Genomic DNA, 25,866 nt, shown 5'->3' on the forward strand with positions numbered 1-25,866 from the left:
CCCAAATTGCATACTGCGCTTTTCAAGGGGATTCTCATACCTGGATTAGTGTCAGGCAAAGGGATGAAAACGGAAGGAGAGGAGAGAGTCAGGGGCCGTGTGATATGGGAGAGATTTGTGTGTGTGTGCATGTGTGAGAAAGAGTGTGTGTGTGTGTGTGTGTTGTCCGCGTGTGTATGTGAGAGAGAGGTGTGTGGCACTCTCTTTCTTTTCTCTCCTCTGCTTTTGTAACGGTGCTGATTGGATTGTGTTTGACAGATATGGAGTCTGGAGAGCGGCTGGCCTCCCCCGCGCCCCCCACCGCTCGCACCTCCTCCCCTGCTGCCTCCTCCTCCTCTTCCTCCTCCTCGTCCCCGGCTCCCCACTCCAAGAGCAGTCTGGCCCCCAGCCCTGCAGCCTCACTGGGATCTACCCTCAGCACCTCTGGTAAGACTGCTTCATCACTCCGTGCATCACACACACACACACACACACACACACACACACACACAGTCAACACCCTGTTAAGCAGCACATACAAATACACAAAATGCACTATACACTTCCTAAAAATGCACACAGAGACTGGTTTACAGAGAGGCCGGTTTACAGAGAGGCCGGTTTACAGAGAGGCCGGTTTACAGAGAGGCCGGTTGACAGAGACGCCGGTTTACAGAGAGACTGGTTTACATATATGTTACTGTCTGCACATATAGAATTGAACAACTCAATAAGTAATGTCAAGCATATTAGCTGTGCACTGTGTAATGAGTGGCCTAGAAACTAAAAACGCCTCATGATTCACCTTTTAACTCAAGGTTCTCCTTTTTTCAACACGAGGAAGGATGAGTTTAATGCGTTGCTGACTTCCCCCCAGTATTAATGATGTAGTTATTGTTAGGCCTGTGAAAACACCTTTTCTCACAGGCTCAGCCTTCCTCTGACAGCTTGGGTTGCTGCTGAAAAGCTGCTGCATTAATGAAGCCCAAACAATTAGAAAGCCTCTTTTGTGTAATATGGAACATACACACACACACACAAACACACGTCTCCTGACAACCTCTTGCTATGTGGCTGCATCACTGATTTGTGTGTGTGTGTGTGTGTGTGTGCGTGTGTGTGTGTCTCAGGCTGTGCCTGCGTGATTTAACATGTCTGTCAGCCACTCAGTGTCTTCGTGCCAGCTCCAAACACCCAAACCCTTTCTCTGCATTCTAATTGTGTTCTCAGAGCCATTATGCAGCATGAGGAACACACACACACACACACACACACACACACACAGGAGTCGACAGATCACACTGACCAGCATATAGCATGCAAATTTCACACCGCACTAGTTGTTGCCTTTCTCTTTCATGATAAGAAAAGCGACAAAATAAAGCCCCCAGTATTTCTCTCTCTCCTCTCCCCCGTGTTGCTCCAACGAAGCAGCCATTAGGCCGTCTTCTCATGCATTATACATTGCCCATATCCCTCTGCGCCATAACCTGTTCTCAGATTGTCTAGATAAGTGATTTTGGGCCGAGCGTCAAATGAAATGAATGAAATGAAATGAAATGCTGAGAGGCAGGCTTCTAGCTCTGAAGTTGTGCCGAGCTTGATCAAGCCAAGCAAGAGTTCGTTCATATGAGACGTCTTGTTCCCGCGCGGAGCGGGATGATGATTTCTATTAATTATGAACTATATATACTATACATATTATATACCTACTGAGGGCAAGGGGTGGCAGGTAGCCTAGTGGTTAGAGCGTTGGGCCAGTAACCGAAAGGTTGCTGGATCGAATTCCCGAGCTGACAAGGTAAAAATCTGTCGTTCTGCCCCTGAGCAAGGCAGTTAACTGTTCCCTGGTAGGCCGTCATTGTAAATAAGAATTTGTTCTTAACTGATTTGCCTAGTTAAATAAAAATGTTGAGTGCAGAGCCCCCCACCACCAGCAAATCCCCAATTGTTAGTCTACATTGTTTTAGGCCTGCTGGTTGAATTGCTTTTACATATAGTTCGTTCCACCGTTATGTTTTGGTTTCATGCATTGCTGTAGTTTTTCATTTCTCATAGCCTGACGTACAGTACTCGTTCGACACGCTTTTAAAGCTATTGGAACGTGATGGAGAAGGTAAATTCATCTTCCTGCCACCTACACTAGTCAYAATTAAAGGAATAGCCACTCTGTGTTAATGGGACATGTGACATCAGATTCGGTAACTAGGAGCCATTTTAACAGTAATAACACTCCTCTATTGTCATATGAAAGCCGTTGGAGCTATTTGTTGTTGTGATTCTTGTCACAGAGGTATCAGCAGATCAGAGAGAGAGGAATTAATTCAAGGTCTTTTGCCAACCTGCCAATACTACTTGAGAAAAACATTGAAGAAATCTCAGATGAGCAAGAACAGTGGTGGAAGGAGATGGGGGAGGAGGGGGGTAGAGGGGGTGGGGCATGCAGTGTGTCATTGATGAGGATATCACTTTGAAAAAGCCCGGACGCATGTAGAACTCTTTCCTACTGGGATCGGCTCACGGATGCAATTAACTTTAAATCTGTCCATGGAAATTTGATTGACTGCAACAAACAACAAATTAATCCCCCTTCGGCTAGCATCCTCCGAACACGGGAAGAAAAAAAAGGCCCGGTGCTTTTTTAGAATGCAGTTGTGTTTGTCAGAGAGAGTGGAGGAGGAGGGTGGAGGAGAGTGAGAGAGAGAGAGGATATCAGGTAATCCTGTATTTCTGCTCGGCTGCTCGCTTCTCTCCAAATTTCTGATTTAATTATTCTCCAGCTGGAAGCGCATTAATATTGAAAAGGCATTTGCAGATGTCACTCTGTTGCTCGGGGAAGGTCGGTCGAGGCGAGAGTGACAGGCGGGGTTTTGGCGGGAGGGAGACGCGACGGAAGTGGCGGCTTTCTGCTGGCCTTTCGGGGGTTGTGTTTTGTATTTTCAGTCATTTGTCTCCGTATCCGCTAGCTGACTTTGGCAAGGCAAGGCACTCCATATTCAGCATATTCTAATGAAGTACACAAGGTATTTCTCTGTCATGGTGCAGCAGACTGCGAAGACTAGGGCCTTGAAGCCGGCTCAAAGGGCATTTTCTCATGTGTCGCCACACCACTCTGGCACGCTGGCTGGCACTCTTTGTTTCCCTCCCCACCTCCCACTGAGCATTTAAACTCCGCTTCCCACATGCAAATAAACCTTTTTATAAACCTATTATGATTTTGAAGATATCTTCCTCAATCTCCGTGGATTCCATATTACTGGTTTACAATATGGAGATAGCATTTAGGCCATTTTAGGAATCTGCCTCTAGGGAAATTACACCTTTACATTTCATTAGTCCTGAATTGCTGTTGAAAAGATGCTCCCAGTATTAGGCCTACAGTGCCCTTGTGCATTTTATGATATTGTAGGTACACAGTCCGGCCTAATGTCGAAGAGTTGGAACGTGAACCCTTTCCTCTCTTCTGTAAGTGAGAGCTTCTAATTTAACAAATGAATGTTTTCAGTAATAAGTCTCTCACTGTTGCCGCCTGTTATAGACCCCCCCTCAGCTCCCAGCTGTGCCCTGGACACCATATGTGAATTGATTGCCCCTCATTTATCTTCAGAGTTCGTTCTGTTAGGTGACCTAAACTGGGATATGCTTAACACCCCAACAGTCCTACAATCTAAGCTAGATGCCATCAATCTCACACACATTATCAAGGAACCCACCAGGTACATCCCAGAATCCGTAAACATGGGCACCATCATAGATATTATCCTGACCAACTTGCCCTCCAAATACACCTCTGCTGTTTTCAATCAGGATCTCAGCGATCACTGCCTCATTGCCTGCATCTTCTATGGGTCCGCGGTCAAACGACCACCCCTCATCACGGTCAAACGCTCCCTAAAACACTTCTGCGAGCAGGCCTTTCTAATCGACCTGGCCCGGGTATCCTGGAAGGATATCAACCTCATCCCGTCAGTTGAGGATGCCTGGTCCTTCTTTAAAAGTAATTTCCTCACCATCTTAAATAAGCATGCCCCTTTCAGAAAATGTAGAACTAAGAACAGATATAGCCCTTGGTTCACTCCAGACCTGACTGACCTCGATCAGCACAAAAACATCCTGTGGCGGACTGCAATAGCATCGAATAGTCCCCGCGATATGCAACTGTTCAGGGAAGTCAGGAACCAATACACGCCGTCAGTCAGGAAAGCAAAGGTTAGCTTTTTCTAACAGAAATTTGCATCCTGTAGCTCTTACTCCAAAAAGTTTTGGGACACTGTAAAGTCCATGGAGAACAAGAGCACCTCCTCCCAGCTGCCCACAGCACTGAGGCTAGGTAACACTGTCACCACCGATAAATCCACGATAATCGAGAATTTCAATAAGCATTTCTCTACGTCTGGCCATGCTTTCCTCCTGGCTACCCCAACCCCGGCCAACAACTCTGCACCCCCCGCAGCTACTTGCCCAAACCTCCCCAGCTTCTCCTTCACCCAAATCCAGATAGCAGATGTTCTGAAAGAGCTGCAAAACCTGGACCCATACAAATCAGCTGGGCTAGACAATCTGGACCCTCTCTTTCTAAAATTATCCGCCGCCATTGTTGCAACCCCTATTACCAGTCTGTTCAACCTCTCTTTCGTATCGTCCGAGATCCCTAAAGATTGGAAATCTGCCGCGGTCATCCCCCTCTTCAAAGGGGGAGACACTCTAGACCCAAACTGTTATAGACCTATGTCCATCCTGTCCATCCTCCTAAAGTCTTCGAAAGCCACGTTAATAAACAGATCACTGACCATTTCGAATCCCACCGTACCTTCTCCATTGTGCAATCCGGTTTCCGAGCTGGTCACGGTTGCACCTCAGCCACGCTCAAGGTACTAAACGATATCATAACCGCCATCGATAAAATATTGTACTGTGCAGCTGTCTTCATCGACCTGGCCAAGGCTTTCGACTCTGTCAATCAATCACCGTATTCTTATCGGCAGACTCAACAGCCTTGGTTTCTCAAATGACTGCCTCGCCTGGCTCACCAACTAATTCTCAGACAGAGTTCAGTGTGTCGAATCAGAGGGAATGTTGTCCGGACCTCTGGCAGTCTCTAGGGGGTACCACAGGGCTAAATTCTCGGGCCGACTCTTTTCTCTGTATATATATCAACGATGTCGCTCTTGCTGCGGGTGATTCCCTGATCCACCTCTACGCAGACGACACCATTCTGTATATATCTGGCCCTTCTTTGGACACTGTGTTAACAAACCTCCAAACGAGCTTCAATGCCATACAACACTCCTTCCGTGGCCTCCAACTGCTCTTAAACGCTAGTAAAATTAAATGCATGCTTTTCAACTGTTCGCTGCCCACACCCGCCCGCCCGACTAGCATCACTACTCTGGACGGTTCTGACTTAGAATATGTGGACAACTACAAATACCTAGGTGTCTGGCTAGACTGTAAACTCTCCTTCCAGACTCATATTAAACATCTCCAATTCAAAATTAATTCAAAATTAAATTGGCTTCCTATTTCGCAAACAAAGCCTCCTTCACTCATGCTGCCAAACATACCCTCGTAAAACTGACTATCCTACAGATCCTTGACTTCGGCGATGTCATTTACAAAATAGCCTCCAACACTCTACTCAGCAAACTGGATGCAGTCTATCACAGTGCTATTCGTTTTGTCACCAAAGCCCCACATACCACCCACCACTGCGACCTGTATGCTCTAGTCGGCTGGCCCTCGCTACATATTCGTCGCCAGACCCACTCGCTCCAGGTCATCTATAAGTCTTTGCTAGGTAAAGCCCCGCCTTATCTCAGCTCACTAGTCACGATAACGGCACGCGCTCCAGCAGGTATATCTCACTGGTCATCCCCAAAGCCAACACCTCCTTTGGCCGCCTTTCCTTCCAGTTCTCTGCTGCCAATGACTGGAACGAATTGCAAAAATCGCTGAAGCTGGAGACTTATATTTCCCTCACTAACTTTAAACATCAGCTATCCGAGCAGCTAACCGATCGCTGCAGCTGTACATAGCCCATCTGTAAATAGCCCATCCAATCTACCTACCTCATCCCCATATTGTTTTTATTTACTTTTCTGCTCTTTTGCACACCAGTATTTCTACTTGCACATCATCATCTGCACATCTATCACTCCAGTGTTAATTTGCTAAATTGTAATTACTTGCTACTATGGCCAATTTATTGCCTTACCTTCTCATGCCATTAGCACACACTGTATATATACTTTCTTTTTTTTCTATTGTGTTATTGACTGTATGTTTGTTTATTCCATGTGTAACTCTGTGTTGTTGTTTGTGTCGCACTGCTTTGCTTTATCTTGACCAGGTCGCAGTTGTAAATGAGAACTTGTTCTCAACTAGCCTACCTGGTTAAATAAAGGTGAAATAAAAAATTAAGATAATGTAATTGTAACTCAGGCTTAACCAACCAGAGAGTTATGTTATGTAATATGATGTTATATGGACATTTTAATTCGATTCCCTTGATCATCTCAGCAATTTAGCCTCTACATTGTATTTTCACTTCATGCTCCCATCACTATATCGTTGATTATACTGTATATAGCTGTTTTAGGGCACGCAAAACGAAAGTACTTTAGCTTAGGCCTAATTATGTTTAGTTTTAGTTTTTTTCTCACTTATGACAGCCAGATAGGCAGGTGCAAATGTTCTGGTTCTGTTCTGTGCTTCTCAACTCCATCATCTGATTCTGTAGAATTTGGGGGCATCACCAGCTCACAGCACTCACTGGGCGTGTTGTAGGTTGACATTTTCACAAGCTCGGTGAATAACACTTTACATCGCCTGTCATCACTTTTTATGCATACATATTACCTGGCTCAAAGAGAGCTAGGCTTCGCCCCGCCGCAGCCTCCCTCCCTCTACCAGCCTCTCTCTTTCTCTCTTTTTCTCACCCTTCTGTAATGGAAATTGAATTTGCATGAAATATGCTCAGACCAAATTGCATCTGACTGTGCGAGGAGACAACGCGCTCCGGTTGCCCTGACAGAAATGATTGTACTCAGGTTTAGGGGAAAGCTCGATGACGATCGTGTTGAAGTGTTACTCTTTTTTTGGGCAGTGTGCTGCTGAAATTTAAATCAGAAAAGGTTTGGAGGAAAGTATTAGGAACATGCTCTATCACAGGTACGCCTCTCAAACACCACACCACTGACGTATTGAAGGACCGCGACTCGCTTGTTATTCGGTCTACCACTGATTTAGCCTATTTGAGCTCGTTTAATTTGCGTGGTGACGGATATAATGGAGTAGCGAGGAAGGATCAGTGCTATACAGTACCTGCAGAAACACTTCAACTACACTCCCAGCTGTCCAAATGTCCCGCTGCTCAGCCCACATCCGTTTCAAGTTTCTTGGTAAATACAAAATCGAATACTTATGCAAATTTCTCACGTTTAATTTTTTTTATTTTTTATCTGCCCCTAAGAACGTTCTCTTTGTAGCCTAATTTAACAAATCAGCTCCCCGTCAGAAAATATAATATGAATTGTCGACTGCGATAGCTCTTTTTGTCTTCTTCTCTCTCTCTCTCCCCTACTGAAGTACAGCCTAGAACTCCGTCTATCTAGAACATGCATGATGCGTATCTCCCCTCTGAGTAGTGTCTCTGTCTCAGTCACTCCGATCTGAGCTGCTCTGTTCTGTGTTTGCACAAGCATGTGTAATCCTGTCAAGCTCCAATCCAGGCCTATCTTTGTCCTTTACGCTGCCGAATGTCTTGTTGAATATACATAAAATATCATCTTACCCAGCAGAAAACCTGTAGGGGGAGAGGAGAAAACGTCATTAAACTTTAACACACAGAAGGGATGAATACCTAAGAAGCCAGCGAGTCAGGGAGTCAGGGTATTTCGAGGGCACGGCGAACCCTTGAGTCATCTCAGAATTCAATTCAATTTATTTATACCCCAAACAGAAGCACACTGCTGATCAAATCAAATGTTATTCGTCACATGGTTTGTAAACAACAGTTGTGGACTAACAGTGATATGCTGACTCAGAGCCCTTCCCAACAACGCAGAGAGATAGAAAATAGAGAAATAATAGAAAAGTAAAACACGTAATAATAGACGTAATAACAGATACACAATGAGTAATGTGACAACTGCTGATGTGACTACTGAAGTAAAAAGGACTTAATAAGTACATTTGATTAAAAAAAAAAAATGTTTATGTACTGTTTGTCCATCAGGTCGTTTGTATGGGGCGATGAGCGACCAGCAGCCCTACACGTTGTCAAGTGCCTTCCCCCTGGTCAGCCACCCAGCTTTCGGCCTGTACACCACCAGCTCAGGACGCCCAGAGTTTGGAGGCCTGGGGTCGTTGGGGTCCCTGGGTTCTCTGGGGTCCTTGGGGATGTCTGCTGCCCTGGCCGCACACCCCCAGCTGGGAGCTCTGACAGGTAAGAGGAGGGGCCCGGGTGTGGCGCGTGGACAGGTGTAACATGACTGAGTCCAGGAGATTTACTTGACCTGAACAGCAGATGGATGAAACATCATGACTAATCAGTATTTAAGGGTGTGCTAACTTCTAATACTCTTTAGGCGATTGTAATTGATATAGAGTACTGAACTTAGTGGATGAGACAGAATGGCACTCACACGTCGGTGTCCTCCTCCTTGTCTTCTCTCTTCATCAGAATGGTGGCGAGCAGCAGAGGCCCACAGTAGGGGGGCAGCAGCCTTCCTCCCCCCGTTCCTGGGCCTCCCCACAATGTTCACCCCCCACATCCAGCAGAACCACAGCCCCATGCAACCCCCCTCCAGGACCCCCAGCAAAAACGGACAGACCCCCAAAGGTACAGCTACGCCCATCCTTCTTACATTGAACCGTTCCAAGTGCTTCATTCTGACCTATACAGATAATAACACCTGAGAACAAAGGGGATCATTGCGACACTTCCTGTGCTCATCAGGGGGAAATATGTATTGTATTGTACCTGTATATTGGCACAGAGTGTGAAGGAGCTTCTCACACCTGTTCAAAAGCAGCAAATGATTTTACCGCCAGGAAATAAAAGGTACCCTTAAGAGGGTGAGGTATTTAAAGCGCAACGTTTTTTACCCCTCTGGCAATTGCGAGAGATGTGAATGAATTAATCATTCCTGTAAGCAGGTGGTGGAAACTGTTCACAGGGATTAAGTGAGAGGCTCCCTAGTCTCGGCAGTCTCCGGCTCCGTGATGAGATTTCTCCCGTCGAGAACCTTATAATGACTTCCAGTCTCAGTTAATGGCGTATGTGCAGGCTTTTTTTCTTCTTCTCTTTATCTTTTTCTCTCTCTCTCTCTCGCTCTTTCTTTCTCACACTCTCTCTTGTTCTCTGTCTTTCTCTCTCTGTACCCTTTCTCTCTTAATCTACTTTTTTCATTTGATGCTATCTTTTAATTTATCTTTTATTATGTAAACCACTCATGTTGTGCTCACGCCATGTTCAGCATGCCTAAATGAGATACGCATTAAATCAATATTTTCGTACGGATTTTTATTCTCTTCCGCATTCAGAAGAACCCCAGATATTTCATTAGCGTTTTTACTCGGAATGTCTCGTTGCTCAGATGAGATTAAGATGCTATGTAACGGTGTGCTGTGCCTCTTTCCGTGCGATTTCAGGGGTGAACGGGGCAGTGAACGGAAGTGGGGTCTGCTCCCCAACCATGCAGGGGTCTTACTCCATGAACGCGTCCCCATCCCTGGGTGCCTCCCAGGCTGTTAAGGGCCCCAACTCCAAGGCCAAGGACCCCAGGAGCAGCCCTCACAGCCAGAGCCACACAGCAGAGCTACAGCTGGAGAAAGTACCCCGCAAACCTAAGGACAAGGTCAGCTCAATGATGTAGTGGCTCTAGATTACTGATGACAACGTTGTGAAAATTATGCGCGCACATCGACGTGTTCCGGAAGCCGCGTTGTTATGATTCTGTACGCTCAGATAGCTAGCAACGATGGCAAGAAGCTGCCATGTTTTAGGTAGCTCGTTTCAGCTCGTTGTATCTTGTTATTGATAACATCTCTTGTTTTGAGGTGTTTTGACGGATTCCATGTCAATGCTAATATTGCAAAAAATCGATAGTGCTCATTATACAATTGTATAATTTGGAGATGAAATATAGTTTACATGTTGTTAACAGTCTAAGCCAGCTCTGTCTGTTTTACCCCATAGTTGTGCATCCGTTGGTTTTGTTGCTAAAAGTTAACCTGTCTATAGCTATAGTAAAGCCTGAAGTATTTGACTTGGGGTCTATTTTGGACGTTTTAAGTTTTCCATTTCCAGTTTAGAAACAAAAATCAAATGGTTAAAATGTACACTGGGTGCTTTATTGATTGTCAGCTCTCTGCCTTAATGCAGAAGCCCAGTAAAAAGCCAGCAGAGTTCGCTGGGGTCAGTGACAGCGAATCAGGCTCTTCCTCGGACAGCTCCAGCGACGGAGCCATCAGCAGCGACCTGGAGGACCTCGGAGGGGAAGAGGATGACGACGATGATGACGACGACGATGATGAGGATGAGGAAGAGGAGGGAAAGAGCGAGGCGTGGAACTCTGAGAAGGAGAAGGCGAGGCGGACGAAGAAAAAAATGAAGGTACAGTGATAGTGAGTAGTACTGGTAGTGTATAGCTACTTATGTCTGTGATGTGCTCCGGGGTGAGCTAACAGCGGGCTTCCTCTCCTCCCCTCCCTCCCCAGATCGGGACACTAAGCTCAGGCATGAAGGAGGCCCAAGACAAGAGGAACAACCTGCCCCACAGCCTACCCTCCGACCCCCCCATCCTGGTCCCCTCACAGCACTGCCCCTCTCCTCCTACCCTGTCCCAGAGCTCCCCCCTGTCCCTCCAGACCTCCCGGCCCAGGGAGGAGGGTCTCCAGCAGCACCTCAGTGTCATCCAGTCCACGGGTCTAGCAGCCAGCTCCAAGCCCCTTGCCCTCCTCACCCAACCCCGCAGGGAAACCTCCCCATCACCCCTCTCTGCCTCGCCAATCCCCCTCATCACCTCGCCCAAAGGACGCACCACATCCTCCCCCAAGCCGCCCAAGCTCCTGCCCTCCTCGCCGCAGAACCTGCCCCTGTCCCTCTGCACTTCCCTGTCCCGCTCCGTACCCCTGTCCTCCTCGCCTCAATCCTTCCCTCTCCTCACGTCGCCCATGGCCAACTCCCAGCAGCCCAAGCCTCTGAAGACACCTGGCAGTGGGAAGGCTAGTAAGAGGAAGTTGCTGGAGGAATCACTCTCTCAGATCAACGAATTCAGGCTCAAACAGGTTGGTCCACTGTCCTCTCTGCCCAGCCACTAGCAAGGAGTATGGTACCAAGAGTATCAAGTATGACTTGCCTAGTTAAATAAAGGTTAAATTAAATAAATACACGTTTTTTTTTTTATCCCAGTATTCACACAGTAGCTCTTTTTCCCATGGTCAAATAATACCACAGATTGGTTACTGGCTAGTTTAGCTTTTCACCTAATTTGGATAATCTAAAAGCGGTCGAACATGAAACGGTTTCTCCTTTCACAGTTAGAAGGTTGTTCGTAATTCATGGTAACACTGTAGATGAGCTGCAGTAAGAGGGCTGCTTCCAGCCAGAGGGAGTCAGAGAGGGAAGTGGCAGTCCTGTCTGAGTMATTTGATTGGGTGTCCTGCTGTGCTGCTCAGCCTGTAAACCAAAAGGTCAACCAAAAGGTCAATGCTTTTGGCCTCATTACCTCAGCAAAGCAGACGGCACATATAGTTACTGTATGTATTTATTACCATTTTACTCTCCATTTAATACATTCACAACTAGATAGAACATATACATATTTATCACCTTTTACAGTGCATTGTGGACCTCTCGGATGTAGCCGAAATGGTAATTGAAATAGTAGTTCATCGATTAAGATAATTCCTATGGCTCCAGCCCGCTAGAATTGGAAATCTAGCCTTTTCCCCTGTTCCATTTTACCGGTGGGGAGGTTCTTTTTTAACCAAAGGCCTCTGCATTCCCCCAGTGGTTCAGGAACTGCTACTGTATTACATGGTCTGTGAAATTGATTTGTTTCACTTGATATCACATCTAGTTGAATGTACATGTCGAAGCCCTAACCTGTGTTTGCTGAAACACGGTGCAACGCCAAACTGTCGTTCTATAAAATCTGCCGTTATGCTGTTTAAAGTAAAACACAGATGCATGACGCTAACACGTTTCACAGACTCATAACTGTAGTAATTTAAGTGAGATACGGGAACTGGAAGCCGCTTTTCAGCAGCTTTACTCTTTACTTAGTACAATGCCTGTGGTTATTGCCATGTTATATGCCATTGTCCCCAGGCTTCTGTCCTAGGCACAGTGAGACAGTGAGCCAGGCATTGTGCTTCATCACCAGCTTGAATAATCAACGTAGATGTAAATTGACAGCTGGCACAATTATGCTGTTTTCTCTTTTCTTTTCCCTTGTTTTATCCCCCTCCCTCCTTCCCACCCTCCCTCCTGCCGTTCCAGTCTTTACTCTCGCAAGGCCAGACGTTCCCGGCGGCGCAGCCCAAGAAGCAGCAGGGTCACAAAACCTCTAGGAAGGCTGCTGGGGTGACGTCATCCTCCTTGCCGCCCCCCAAGCTGTCCTCCTCGGAGAGTCCGTGTGGTGGTGGCAGAAGCACCAAGTTGCCCCCTGCTCCCCTCCCCCCTCCCCCCCAGAACAACCACTCCAACCTCTTCCTGTCCAGCGCTCTCCTGGGCCTGGCTGCCCACCCCAACGGAGTCATCCAAAGCACCACCGCTCAGGACGCGCCGCTAGCCCTTATCACCAAGCCCCGCAAAGACTCCAACAAGGACCTCTCTGGGGCAGGGGCGTCCCTCTCGCTGCCCGTCAACCTCAGCACCGGCGGAAGGGYCCACTCGGCCTCCTCTCAGGSCCCCCCGGCGCGGCCCGCTACCTCACCCTCACCGGCCACGGCMCGGGGCCCCAGGAAGATCAAGGCCCCCAAGRCCCCTAAGCTCCAGGCCCCTAACCTCCAGGTTCAGGCCCATGCTCTGGCCCCCATGGCAGCCTGGAAGGGCCTCTCTCAGAGTCACCTGGTGCAGTCTCTGGTGGACCTGTTCAGAGGGGCCGAGGCCGGCCTCCCAGGTCTCCCCGGTCTCCCTAGCAGCAAGGACTCGGATGACTCTGTTGAGGATGACGACGACGACGACGATGATGATCTGGATGATTTGGAGGATGATGAGGAGGACTCGGATGACAGCTTGTCAGGTTAGATACCGACCGTTCTGAACGTCCTAATGGAAGGCACATACAATGTTTTGTAGTGTACATTATATTTTTTKKKGGGGGSGGGGTTATGGTGATGTACAGCAGTGAACACCATTCAACCAGTGATAACCCCTCTCTTTCTGGTACCCTCCTCTCAGATTCTGACAGTAACTCGGACAGCGACAAGGACGYCTCCGGTGGCAAACTGAAGGACCCGAAGCTGAAGCTGCCATCGTCAGGCTCCGCCTCCAAGAGGGAGAAAACCCCACTCAAGCTAACCAAAGGCCACGCCTCCTTACTGAGCGACTCAACCAATCACACAGCCGCCAGCTGCTCCCCGCTCAACCTGCAGGTCATCAAGACGCCCAACATCGTCACCAGCTCCAGTGCCTTGGCCTATCACAGCTCTCCTTCCTCTTCCTACTCCCTGGTCACGCCCCCAGGTAACCGCAGGCAACACTCCTTAAACTTCTTTACCTACTCTGCCAAAGCTACTCATACAGCACAAGCACAAAACCAGTCTGTAAAAACACCTAGCTGTACCTTTAACTATTGAGGACACGTAACCACACTGGAATAGCTCACACATGGCATGATATGCTATCATCTTCAGATGGCTGTGGGGAGAGAACAGGGAGAGGAAAAGGAGGTTTTATTTTTAGTTAGCCGGGCGGTTGGCTGGCTTAACAGGCCTGGGTTCCTGTAGGTGCATGTCCTTGGGCTTAACAGGCCTGACAACATGTTTGGCACTCCTGCCATGCCCGAGCTTTCTTTCTTTCTTTCTTTCCCCTCTTCTCTCCTTCCTATCTCTCTCAGCACTGGGAGATTACCCAGCTTAGGAAAGGAAATAACACACACACACACACACACAGACACAACAAGGAAGACTGGAATTTTCCAACAGAGATTCCAATCTTCCTAAGCACATTTCAATTCAACATGTTTTGTTGTCCATCAAATTCGCATAGGAATGTCAGTGATTTTTTCAGGACATATTTCAGTCATTTCCTTAAGTTGCTTTCAGAGCACGGAGTTTCTCAATACTCTACCTGGTTAAATAAAGGGAACGCATAAACAATAAGGCACTCTCATGGCCACAGCTGGTGGGTTGGAGACACAGTGGCAGCCCCGTTTGTCTCAGAGAACGAAACACTGCTCATATTCAGCACTGTGATGCTGTGGCTATGGGTGGGTGTTTTGGGCAGTAGCTCTGCGTGTGGCTGTAGCTGGGTGTTTAGGGCTACGGAGAGAAGGCTTTGACTGTGTACTGTTCAGTCTGACTAACGGGTTCGTTCTCTCTCTCTCTCTCCTACTCTCTCTCTCTCTCTCTCTCTCTCTTCTCTCTCTCTCTCTCTCTTCTCTCTCTCTCTTCTTCTCTCTCTCTCTTTCTCTCGTCTCTCTCTCTGTCTCTCTCTCTCTCTGTCTCTCTCTCTCTCTCTCTCTCTGTCTTTCTTCTGTCTCCTCTTTCTCTGCTCTCTCTCTCTCCTGGTCTCTCTCTCCTCTGTCTTCTCTCTGTCCTCTCTCTCTTCTCTCTCTGTTGTCTCCTGTCTCTCTCTCTCTCTGTCTCTCTGTCTCTGTCTCTCTCTCTCACCAGGCGCAGGGAAAAGAAAGAGGGTGATGGATGAGCAGGAGTTGAGGATACCTCTGGAGTTGGGGTAGGTCGAGTGGAGATTTGAATTGATAGGCTCTCTCTAGCAATGGCAAAGCCTCTGGCATTCGGTCACTCACTCACAGTTTCCTTCCGTCCGTCCATGTGTTTCCCAGCTGGCAGAGAGAAACGCGGATCAAGAGCGCGTCCGGGAAGATGCAAGGCGACGTGGCGTAYTACGCGCCATGCGGGAAGAAGTTGAGGCAGTACCCAGATGTGGTGAAGGTAAACAGTAACCACTACCCCTCAGACTAGCCTTACGCTAGCAACTAGCCTCACCCTCACGCTAGTGCTCACTTAGCATCAACGCTAACCCCTGTGACCTTAACATGAGAAGAGCTGGAMTCCTTTTAGTTCATTTCCCCAATCCCTTCCTCTGCCTACTAAAAGCTGACCTGTCGTTAGAGCATTCTGATTCTCACTGTGCTTTTGCTCAATTTCCCCCCTAATTCTTTTGATGCTTAGTAGTTGAATCGTCACTTTAGTTTTTAGCTTCCGCCACTGTAGCTAGATCGCTTTTCAATGTCACACTTTTACATACTTTCACATTGGATATCCCTGTCTCACCAAACGTCATTATTTTCTCTTCTATAGTATCTATCCAGAAATGGAATAAGTGGCATCACACGCGATAATTTTAGCTTCAGTGCAAAGATAATGGTTGGTGACTTCTATGAAGCCAGAGAAGGACCCCAGGTGACCTCTTTCATCTATCTATTGCCCGTTAAAATGTGTTTATTTCCTCTTTTCATGTACAGTAGAAACTGTATAGTGACTTAAGCAGTTCAGGGACATTGATAGAAATCAGCTATAGACTCCAGTAGTCCTACCCCCTAGCCCGCTTTGTCGAGGGAGTCATTTAATAATCAGTTGACATTACTTCCACAGGTGACCAGTCATATACTGTACAGTAGGATAGTTTAACTAGCTGAATGGGGAATGGAATGCATTGTAGTGGTGTCCATATCACAGGTAGAAATTTGACAATTTTCCGGTTCTTAGCTTTGCAGTCCAGTAATAACACTATGCATTGCAGATTTTGATCTGCCCTCTTTTCTGTCATGAGATGATCAGATCTAAAGCACGATGTCAGAGTCAAGGCCCGCGGGCCACAATCCGGCCCGCGAAGGTTTTTTACGCCCTGGGAATCTTGATTTATTATTAGAACCGCCCGCAGACCGCCAGCAAGCCGCAGCCCGCAATCTTTACAACGCACAATTCACTCACATCCCACAATGCCAACGGTGAACGCACCGACGCAGTAGGCTGCTTCATTTCAAATTTATTGGCCACAGCGTCGTCAGCATCAACAGTAAAAATTAACTTTCAGATAACCATCAAAAATGGCAAAACGGAAGGTGGGACACTGGAACCGGGAGGTTTTCAAACAAGTGGGAGTCGAGTATATGTTCACGGAGGTAGCTGGAAAACCTGTTGTGTCTTTCTGTGTGGAGAAAGTGTGGCAGGTACTGAAAGAGTATAATCTGAGACGACATAATTGAAACGAAACACGAGGACAAAACAAGAATAACTGACTGGAACAAAGCTATACAAAAGGCAGGGAATTAAAACGAGGCCTCACTCTCGACAGGCTTCTAGGTTCAAAAAGCAATACAAGGCCCCGGCTGTTCTGTTTTTTTCAAAGGCCAGTTTTTTTATTTTGGCAGAAAGAGATCCGCTAAATCAGCCCGGCCATTACGGAGGGGTTTCATCAAAAAACTGCTGATTAAAGTTGTGACGAAGTTGGCCCAGGAAAAAAGGAACTCTTTTTAAATTGTGAGTCTGAACAGAAACCACCATTGCCGAGAGAAGTAGACCAGTTTGTCCATCAATCTAAAAGGCAGCTTGTAAAAAGGAATATATTTGTTAGGTTAAAATTCAGTAGTTCAATTAGGTTCACTAACTATATGCGTATTTAAATTTTTTTTCAATGAACATTCGACAGTTCCGGCCTCGGCTTGTAAGATAATTTTTTTATTTGGCCTCCGTCCATTTGAACTTTGACACCCCTGATCTAAAGAGTAAAACCTAGAGTAACAGTAGAGTAATAAAAGCAACTGAAGTATGTTGAAGCCGTTTATTACCCACACGACAACAACAGCCCCTCTACCCTGTTGTTTCGCACCCGTCCTACCCCCAGGGTCTGCAGTGGAGCCTGCTGAAGGACGAGGATGTCATCCCTCATATCCTGGCCATGGAGGGCCGGACGCCGGCCCCAACTCAGAGCGCCAGCGCGGGGCCGAGGGGAAAGGGCTCCCGGAGGAGGAAGGGCCGGCCCCCAACGTGGGAGAGGGTCTGGGGTTGGGGCAGAGGCGCCTAGCCCCAGCGAGGCCAAACTCTTACGCAAACTGGAGGCCCAAGGTGAGGAGAAGAAAAAAATGAAAAGATCTCCGTTTTGAAGTCTATGAATGCCTACCTACCCAACATGTTTGGTCACACAGGAACGTTCCATCACCTCTCTCTGCAGAGATAGCCAGGCAGGCGGCCCAGATGAAAATGATGAGGAAGCTAGAGAAGCAGCCATGGCCAGGCAGCCAAAGAGGCCAGGAAGCAACAAGTAACACTACACTACATCTTAAGTGCATGCACCATTCCCCACTGTCCTCTTGTAGAGATGTACAGTACCACTGCTGCCAAATCATTTCTTAACACCTAAGCCCCTAAAGTCTCTCTTTCAGCCATCATGGCGGCCGAGGAAAGGAGGAAGCAGAAGGAGCAAATGAAGCTCATCAAGCAGCAGGTAGAGCATTCTTTATGTGACACCACTTCCTGTCAAACCGTCCCGTCTGAGGTATCCTTGTTTTACCACTGCACCACCGTTTGGTTTGCATAGTGTATCGATCAACCTACCTCTGTGTTTCTCCAGGAGAAGATCAAGCGTATTCAGCAGATCAGGTTGGAGAAGGAGATGAGGGCACAGCAGATCCTGGAGGTACTACAGTCAACTGACCCAATACCGAACATATCCTCTGAATTAGCAGAACGTCACTCCTCACACTGCATCCCAGAGCCTACTCTGTCCATGGCGTTTTAATCTTACCCAAGCCCATTACTGAATAATACCACAGTGTTGGAAGGAGTAAGGCATAATTCCACATGGAACTAATGCTAAATTGGTCTTGGTTGACGGCTGTTGTATATTAAAATCGCTGTCTCCGCTAGCTGTCTCAGAGTCAGACCATATTTAAATTAGACAGAAATATTTCTATTTTATTTTATCAGACAACAGCAACAGTTTAGCATAAGTGGGTGGGGGAAAAAATAATATTTCCCTTGCACACACAATTACACTGTAGGAGCGCCAAAGTATTTTAGCAGGACTAAATCAAATTTGAGTTGACACGGTTGGCAAGCCACTCTTAACAGGATTTTTTTTTGCTGTTTGCAATTACATATTTAAATGATACTTGATTCACTCTCTGTGTTCTACACATTTGACTGGCACGTGAGGCATACGTTTCATTTTCTGTTACAGGGAAAATATCATATTTTGAGTGCTGCGGTGCGAAACTGCGAGGTGGCATGTGTCCGTCAGTCTGTCTGTCCAGATGTCTGGCAGTGAAATGACATTTGACCCGATTTGCATTCGCAGGCTAAACGGAGAAAGAAAGAAGAGGTTGCGAATGCCAAAATTATGGAGGCAGAGAAACGAATAAAGGTGAGAGTTTGTGTTACACACAGCATCTCAATATAAACCAAAATGTCAAAGCTTTTTCCAGATGAGCTGTGTCTGACAATGAGATTAGGCATGAGCTGTAGCTCCTCTGTAAAATGGTCTGAAATCCCATCAGCCCTAGTGATTTTCATGATGGTTGCTGCATGAAAGTGTATTGATTTTCTTTCCTCATCTTTTCTGTCTACCCCTGAAGGAGAAAGAAATGCGAAGACAGCATGCAGTCATTTTGAAGCACCAGGTACGCAGCGCTTTTTAGCAGCACACCTTGTCTCTTCTGACATGATTGAAATGATACTAAATACACTTCAGCTAGATCAGTGTTTACAGGGTGTGTGTGTGTGTGTTCGTGTGTGTGGGTTTCAAGGTTGTGTGTAACTAGATATTTTATTAAACCCTTTACTGTTTCTCTTTGGTCAGTTTCCATTCTATTGGGTTATTTCTGATCTTTGGGTATTTCTCTGCTAAACAATCTGTTTTTTTTTGCTGTCATTTCTGTTCCATAATACTTTGCCAACTCTCTCTGCCAGGAGTTGGAGAGGCATAGACTAGATATGGTATGGGTATGTTTATTTTTGTACATCTAACACCGCATCGTGTTTCCTGGTTGTGATATGGTTGTCATAGCATTAAGTGTAGCACTGGCTGCAGTCATACTACATTATTCTGCATGGCTTTTTCAGCAAAACAAACACACACAAACACACACACACAAACAACAACAACAACAGTGTGTCGCCTCCATCTGCTCTGAGACACCTGACCTCGCTCCGCCTGCGGTGGTTCGGTAGCTCCCCCCGTACTCCCCATAATGCATTGCAAAAGGCGGCCAAGCCCTGCCATGCTCACTCTTACTGTCTGAAAGTACACTGCTCTCGATGAGTCATCCATCACATCCATCGTCTAGCTGTTGTTTTTGAGTGGCTGTGAGTGCTTGAGTTTTCCAGTTCCAGACATTGAGCTTGTGTCCGTCTCCGTCCACAAAGAGCTGCCCTTTCACCTGTTACGTCCCATTGAGTCTCTGAGGTTGCGTCTGAAATGGCATAGTGCACTACCTCATAGTGCACTACTTTGGTCAAAAGTAGTGCACTGCATAGGGAAGAGGACGCCATTTGGAATGTAGCCTGAGTCGTTCTGCTGCTCTGTTCTGTATCTGTACCTGCCTGTCTTCACCAGCAGCCTGACTGGCTGTCTGTCTATTGCTGTACCTGCCTATTTTCTCCAGCAGCCTGACTGGCTGTCTGTCTATTGCTGTACCTGCCTATTTTCTCCAGCAGCCTGACTGGCTGTCTGTCTATTGCTGTTACCTGCCTGTTTTCTCCAGCAACCTGACTGGCTGGCTGGCTATTGCTTGTTGAGCGCATCTGTTGCACACGATTAGAGCCAGGAGTTTTTCCTAACAATATAAACCTGAGCAGGAGAAACTCCTGGCCCCTACATACTGTATTTATGCAGCTGACACCAGAGGATCTGTTTCATTGCCTTCTATCTGTTTATCACATCACTGAGTTCCCCATCCCTATCAGACAGACAGTCACTGTCCTCGCTTTGCCTTGATCAAATCCTATTGGTTTACAATAAAACATTCGGAGACAATCTATCCTCAACCAGGGAAGTCTCCTTGTAAGACCTTCACTCGATATCCCCCCATAGGTTTAGGCTATTTTCAATCTGGAACGGCTATCAGCTAAACAGATGGATGATACACAGCGCAATGTTTGATTTCATCCGACTGGCTTGTGGCTATGATGACTCAGTCATTTTGCGTTTGTTCCGTCAGCTTTTTACCTAGAGGCATCATAGCTTGACCCCAACTTCTCTTTTTTTGACCCCGTCATCGCCATCTACCGCATTCTCCCTCTGATGCTTTCTGGTTGTCGTCATTCGTACCGTTGTCTTCTTAACCTCAGCTTCAACTGTACGTGTTGCTGTATGTGAAAACTTCGCCATGATGGAGGTGAATGGGGGTTTTCCTCCTTCTGTCCACCTCTCTGACTTCACCTGTGGAGATTACACCTTCTCCGGTGTGTAACGTGTGTGTGTGTTTTCTCTGCTCTGCTAGGAGAGGGAGAGGAGACGGCAACATGGGATGCTCATGAAGGCGGTGGAGGCTCGCAAAAAAGCAGAGGTAGGTGACATACAACACACACACACACACACACACACATACACTCAACACACACACACACACAACACACACGTGCGTGCCAGAAGGTCCCACTCCTTCCTGAACCCATTCAAACCCTCCTCCCTCTCCTTTTCATTTCTTCAATACACTAACTGAGTCAAAAGAATGGCCCTCGAACGCTTTTTCTTTGAGTGCACAGGCAGGGGCGCCGGGCTGAATTCTAAAACTACTCAGCAGACTCGGCTTGACATTCTTGTCTGTTTTACCGCCACTGGCGTGAGCCCATTAACTCTCCCCTCTCTCCTTCTCTGGGGCCTCAGGAGCGCGAGCGCTTGCGGCAGGAAAAGAGGGATGAGAAACGCCTGAACAAGGAGCGGAAATTGGAGCTGAGGAGGCTGGAACTGGAGATTGCCAGGGAGCTGAAGAAGCCAAATGAAGACATGTGTCTGGCCGATCATAAGGTAATAAATGACCCATCTTGCCCATGATTCAGTCCTGCGTGATGTCTGAAGGGTGACRTCATTAAAGGGACCTAGCTTTCCAAGTTGTATGTGGCTGTTTAATTTAGTTACATTTCTTTTGCTTTATGTATATTTGAACTGACAAGTTAATATTGTCTAGGTTTGGGTTATGGGTGGTTAAGTGCATTGTATCATCGCAATGGTATGTACAGTATATCTGTTATGTATCATAACCTGAGTACTGGACACGGTTTGTGCTGTACACTGCCATCAAGTGGCTAAAGAGAGTAATGCATAGGGATGGACAAGATAATAGTCCCCCACATGTTTACTAATGAAAACCTTTAAAAAAAGTTACCATTCAGAGCCATGTGATTCAGTCATTGACATTGCAATATGTTAGTCACACTACTCCCCATATACTGCCRTCCACATAGGGCACTATAGGAGTCCCAGGGTGTCATGTGAGATGTATCCTAAACATTCCTCCCTCTCTCCTTACCTTTCCTTCCAGCCTCTTCCAGAGTTTTTCAGAATCCCTGGCCTGATCTTGCCGGGGGGTGCGGTGTCTGACTGCCTGATGCTGATGCAGTTCCTACGCGGCTTTGGGAAGGTGCTGGGCTTCGATGTGGGGGTGGACGTACCCACCCTGGGCATGCTGCAGGAGGGCCTGCTCAACGTGGGAGACAGCATGGGACACGTCCAGGACCTGCTGGTCAGACTGCTCTCCCTGGCCGTGTGTGACCCAGGACTGCCCCCAGGACACAAGGTGAGATACTGTACATGTACAGGAACATACCAAGCAGGCTCTCACATAGGTAAAATACAAACCTACACACATTGGTCTGGTTTCCCAGACACAGGTTAAACCTAGTCTTAGACTAAGAACTGGAAAGTATACCTGGAACCACTCTATCACCCCCCCCTTTCCAGACCAAGACCATGTTGTCTTTCCCTCTATCTTCAATGACTCACCCGTCCTGTCTCTCTCCTCTCCCCCCAGACCAAGACCATGCTGGGGGACCATCTGACCAACGTGGGCATCAACCGGGACAACGTGTCGGAGGTGCTGCAGATGTACATGGGGGCCCATTGCGGGCAGACTGAGCTGGCTGAGCTGGCCCTCAGCCTGAAGACCAAGGCCTTCCAGGCTCACACCCCCGCCCAGAAGGCCTCCATACTAGGCTTTCTGGCCAATGAGCTGGCCTGCAGCAAGAGTGTCGTCAGGTAGGAGTAAAGAACAGGAGACGCCAAACATTGAAATAGATCATGCTGCAGCGAGAGCGCCGTCAGAAGGAGAGAAGAAAGAACAATTGAAACGAAACAATTAAAGCTTAGGTTCTATCTGCAGCAAAAGCGTGGACAGGTAGGAGGAGAGATGCTGACCTGCCAGCGCTGTACGTCACACAGGCCTCATACCAGTGGAGCTACAAGGGAATAGATTATTGTGCAATACGTAAGGAGATCAAACATGGAATCCAAATATGGATTCYATGTTTTTACTGGTTTTACTGATAGGATATGCAGACGACATTTCACAAGCATGAGATGACATCCTTGTAGATCAGGCATTGTCGTCCCTTCCGGTCCTATTAGGTGGAGCCAGTGTGAAAGGTTTAGTGTACAGGAGGCTTCCATACTGTTGTGAGCCTGCTGCCTTTTAGCTCCTTACAAATAATGACGTTTAGTTGACTTCACTCAGCTGCTAATGCTGTTGTGTTTTATTAATGCTGTGTAAGACTCCGGATAGATCAGCTAATCTGGAGTGGGATTCAATTTTGATATAGAGAGAAGCCAATACATCAATTATTCACGAGAGAGAGAGAGAGAGAGAATTGTACTGTATGTGTTAACTAGAGGTAACTGCCAAAATAAAGGAAACACCAACATAAAGTGTCTTACTAGGGCGTTGGGACACCACAAGCCAGAACCGCTTCAATGCACCGTGGACTAGATTCTACAAGGGTCTGGAACTCTATTGGAGGGATCTGACACCATTCTTCCACAAGAAATTCCATAATTTGGTGTTTTGTTGATGGTGGTGGAGAACACTGTCTCAGGCGCCGCTGAAGAATCTCCCATAAGTGTTCAATTGAGTTGAGATCTGGTGATTGAGTCAGCCATGGCATATGGTTTACATCGTTTTCATGCTCATCAAACCATTCAGTGACCACTCATGCCCTGTGGATGGGGACATTGTCATCCTATGGAGGCGTAGACATGGTAGCCAAAATAATGGCCCGCCCAGCATTTTTATACATAATCCTAAGCATGATAGGATGTTAATTGCTTAATTAACTCAGGAACCAGACCTGTGTGGAAGCACCTGCTTTCAATATACTTTGCATCCCTCATTTACTCACTGTTTCCATAGTTACCTGTACGTGTGAACTGACATATACTGTTTCTTACTCTGTTTCTACAGTGAGATCGACAAGAACCTTGATCACATGACCAACATGAGGAAGGACAAGTGGCTGATCGAGGGCAAACTCAAAAAGTAAGTGTTGTGTGTGTTGACGGGTGTGTGTGTGTGTGCATCTGAATGCTCACCTGTGTGTTTCTCCAGGTTGAGGACCATCCATGCCAAACGGACCGGAAAGAGAGATGCCAGCATGGGAGGGGAGGAGGCCCAGCCCCTGGGTACGCCCTCCTCTGGCCTCAAACGCAAGAGAAAGGCCGGAGCAGAAAGCGACGACGACGATGATGAAGACGAAGACAGCGATGACCTGGCCGATGAAGATGACGAGGAAGAGGAGGAGGAGATGAAGAAGGCGAAGAAAGTGGAAACGTGTGACGAGGACGATGGGGACCAATCAACTAGTGTGGAGGAGCTGGAGAAACAGATAGAGAAGCTAGCCAAGGTAAGTCCTTCCTTCCGGAGATCTGAGAGTTCCATCTCTGTGGAAGAACAATACTAAATAGTTAGATATTATTGATTCATTGATTTAGTTATAACTCAGGACGGTCTTGCTTGGTTTCACAGCAACAGCACCAGGTGAGGAGGAAGCTGTTTGAGGCGTCCCACTCCCTGCGCTCCATGATGTACGGCCAGGACCGGTACCGCCGGCGCTACTGGGTTCTGCCCCACTGCGGAGGGGTCTTCAATCGAGCGCCATGAGATCGAGAAGAGCGAAAGTGCGGGGGAGCTGGAGAAAAGAGGAGAGAGGAGGAGGAGGCGGCAGCAGGAGGTGCACATCAAGGAGGAGCGCAGGAGAGAGGGCAGAAAGAAGAAACTTGGGGTCGGCGGGAGGAGAGGAGCGTCTACCCCCGTGGGGCCAGAGAAGGGAAGAGGGAGAAGAAAGGTTCTCCCAACCTTTTCGTCTTTGTATCGCTTTCTCTCCAAACTGACCACTTGCTCTTCGATGTCGCTAAGGACTTGCCAAGGAAGCCCGCAAGCCAAGGGCAGGGACCCCCCGCCCCAAATACAACGGCAGCCCCAGGCCACCGTCTGTCACCACGACAACAAAAACAGCACCACTATCTGATCCCACCAACAACGCCTCTCTGCCCGCCTTACCTACAAGCCCCTGTGCGTYGACGGCGCSGAACCTGCCGTGCGAGGAGGCCAARCCCGGCTWCCYCACCTCCACCTCGTCYCCCTCCTCGTTCTCCTCYCTYCTGAGCCCCCCACCCCAGCTTTTCAGCCCTATGAAGACCTCCACCCTAACCCCTACCCCTCCACAGCTCCAGTACCTCCCCAGTGACCAGCTCCTCAGGGTCCTGACAGAGAGGAGCGGTCACTGGTTCAGCCTGCTTCCCCGCTCCCCCTGTGACGACACCTCCCTCACCACCTCTCCCTCCCCTGGGCCCAGCCCTCTCCAGTCCTCCCCGCTGCCTTCCTCCAGCCTCACCCGGCCCAGGTCTCCCCCGGCCTCCCCCGCCCTGCCTCTCACCCCCTCGGCAGCGTCGGCCTCAGCCAGCCCCCACCACCCAGCTGGCTTCATCAACTACCCTCTGTCAGCCCTGCAGGTCAGTACGCTGCAAGGACAGACCCCTTGTCCTAATGATTTATACTGGTAGTAGAAACTCATAATGGAAAATCGTATGAATAAATGTAACAGAAGAATGGAGGTTCTGCTTGAAGCTACAGGCCTAAGTGTAGTGATACACATTAGTTTTTCTGATCATGATGTTGAAGTGTCTGTGTATGTATCTCCCCTCTCTAGGTTAAGGCTGGAGGGTCGTTGCTGAGTCTCTCAGCGTTCTGCGGTGGCTGGCCCAGTGGAATGCTGAGCCCCAGCCAGCTACCCTTCTGCAGCAGCCCCCTGCCAGGCCACTCGGGCCTCAGCTCCCTGGAGGGCAGTGCCAACGCGCCGCCCAGCGTCTCCAGCAAGAGCGAGTCGCCCGTTCCTCCCGGCGAGAAGCTCTCGTCCACGGTGCCCTCTCCCGCCATGATGGAGGTGCCCAAGCACTCGGACCACCCCACACCACGGCCCATCCCCGAGGGTGAGCGTGTGTGTGTGTGTGTGTGTGTGTGTGTGCGGGAGCGTGTGTGTGTCATGAGTCATCTATTTATTCAGTTTATTCTATTTATTCAACTTTTATTATTTGACTGAGTCATGAAAATGAATAATTTGTTTTGTTCTACTGGGTGGAAGAAAGGAATCTCTTGAGGAGCGAGAACAGCACTGGAGTGTGTTCTGTATCAGAATACTGTAGATCTATTTCAAGGGGGCATTATATTGTCTTAAGTTATTTTTCTGAAAAATGTCTATACGTTT

At 47.8% G+C, this 25,866-nt stretch overlaps 1 protein-coding gene across 1 annotated transcript in view; it reads left to right on the forward strand.

The window, feature by feature from the left end:
* The window catches only part of LOC111953360 (bromodomain adjacent to zinc finger domain protein 2B-like), a 74,759-nt gene that overhangs the window by 43,560 nt on the left and 5,333 nt on the right, over positions 1-25,866 (forward strand). The window contains 31 exon segments of the mRNA XM_070435522.1: positions 259-426; positions 8,216-8,425; positions 8,663-8,821; positions 9,634-9,839; positions 10,367-10,597; positions 10,702-11,271; positions 12,488-13,232; positions 13,391-13,675; positions 14,827-14,887; positions 14,997-15,105; positions 15,475-15,576; positions 17,021-17,161; positions 17,163-17,241; positions 17,348-17,402; positions 17,404-17,436; positions 17,557-17,620; positions 17,747-17,812; positions 18,473-18,538; positions 18,750-18,794; positions 19,084-19,116; positions 20,616-20,681; positions 21,002-21,142; positions 21,657-21,911; positions 22,146-22,369; positions 23,568-23,642; positions 23,712-24,006; positions 24,129-24,257; positions 24,259-24,438; positions 24,441-24,533; positions 24,536-25,114; positions 25,312-25,591. Coding sequence (XP_070291623.1) covers positions 261-426; positions 8,216-8,425; positions 8,663-8,821; positions 9,634-9,839; positions 10,367-10,597; positions 10,702-11,271; positions 12,488-13,232; positions 13,391-13,675; positions 14,827-14,887; positions 14,997-15,105; positions 15,475-15,576; positions 17,021-17,161; positions 17,163-17,241; positions 17,348-17,402; positions 17,404-17,436; positions 17,557-17,620; positions 17,747-17,812; positions 18,473-18,538; positions 18,750-18,794; positions 19,084-19,116; positions 20,616-20,681; positions 21,002-21,142; positions 21,657-21,911; positions 22,146-22,369; positions 23,568-23,642; positions 23,712-24,006; positions 24,129-24,257; positions 24,259-24,438; positions 24,441-24,533; positions 24,536-25,114; positions 25,312-25,591 — 5,743 coding nt within the window. The 5' untranslated portion in view covers positions 259-260.

The sequence above is a fragment of the Salvelinus sp. IW2-2015 genome, linkage group LG27 (assembly GCF_002910315.2).
Source record: "Salvelinus sp. IW2-2015 linkage group LG27, ASM291031v2, whole genome shotgun sequence".
NCBI lineage: Eukaryota > Metazoa > Chordata > Actinopteri > Salmoniformes > Salmonidae > Salvelinus > Salvelinus sp. IW2-2015.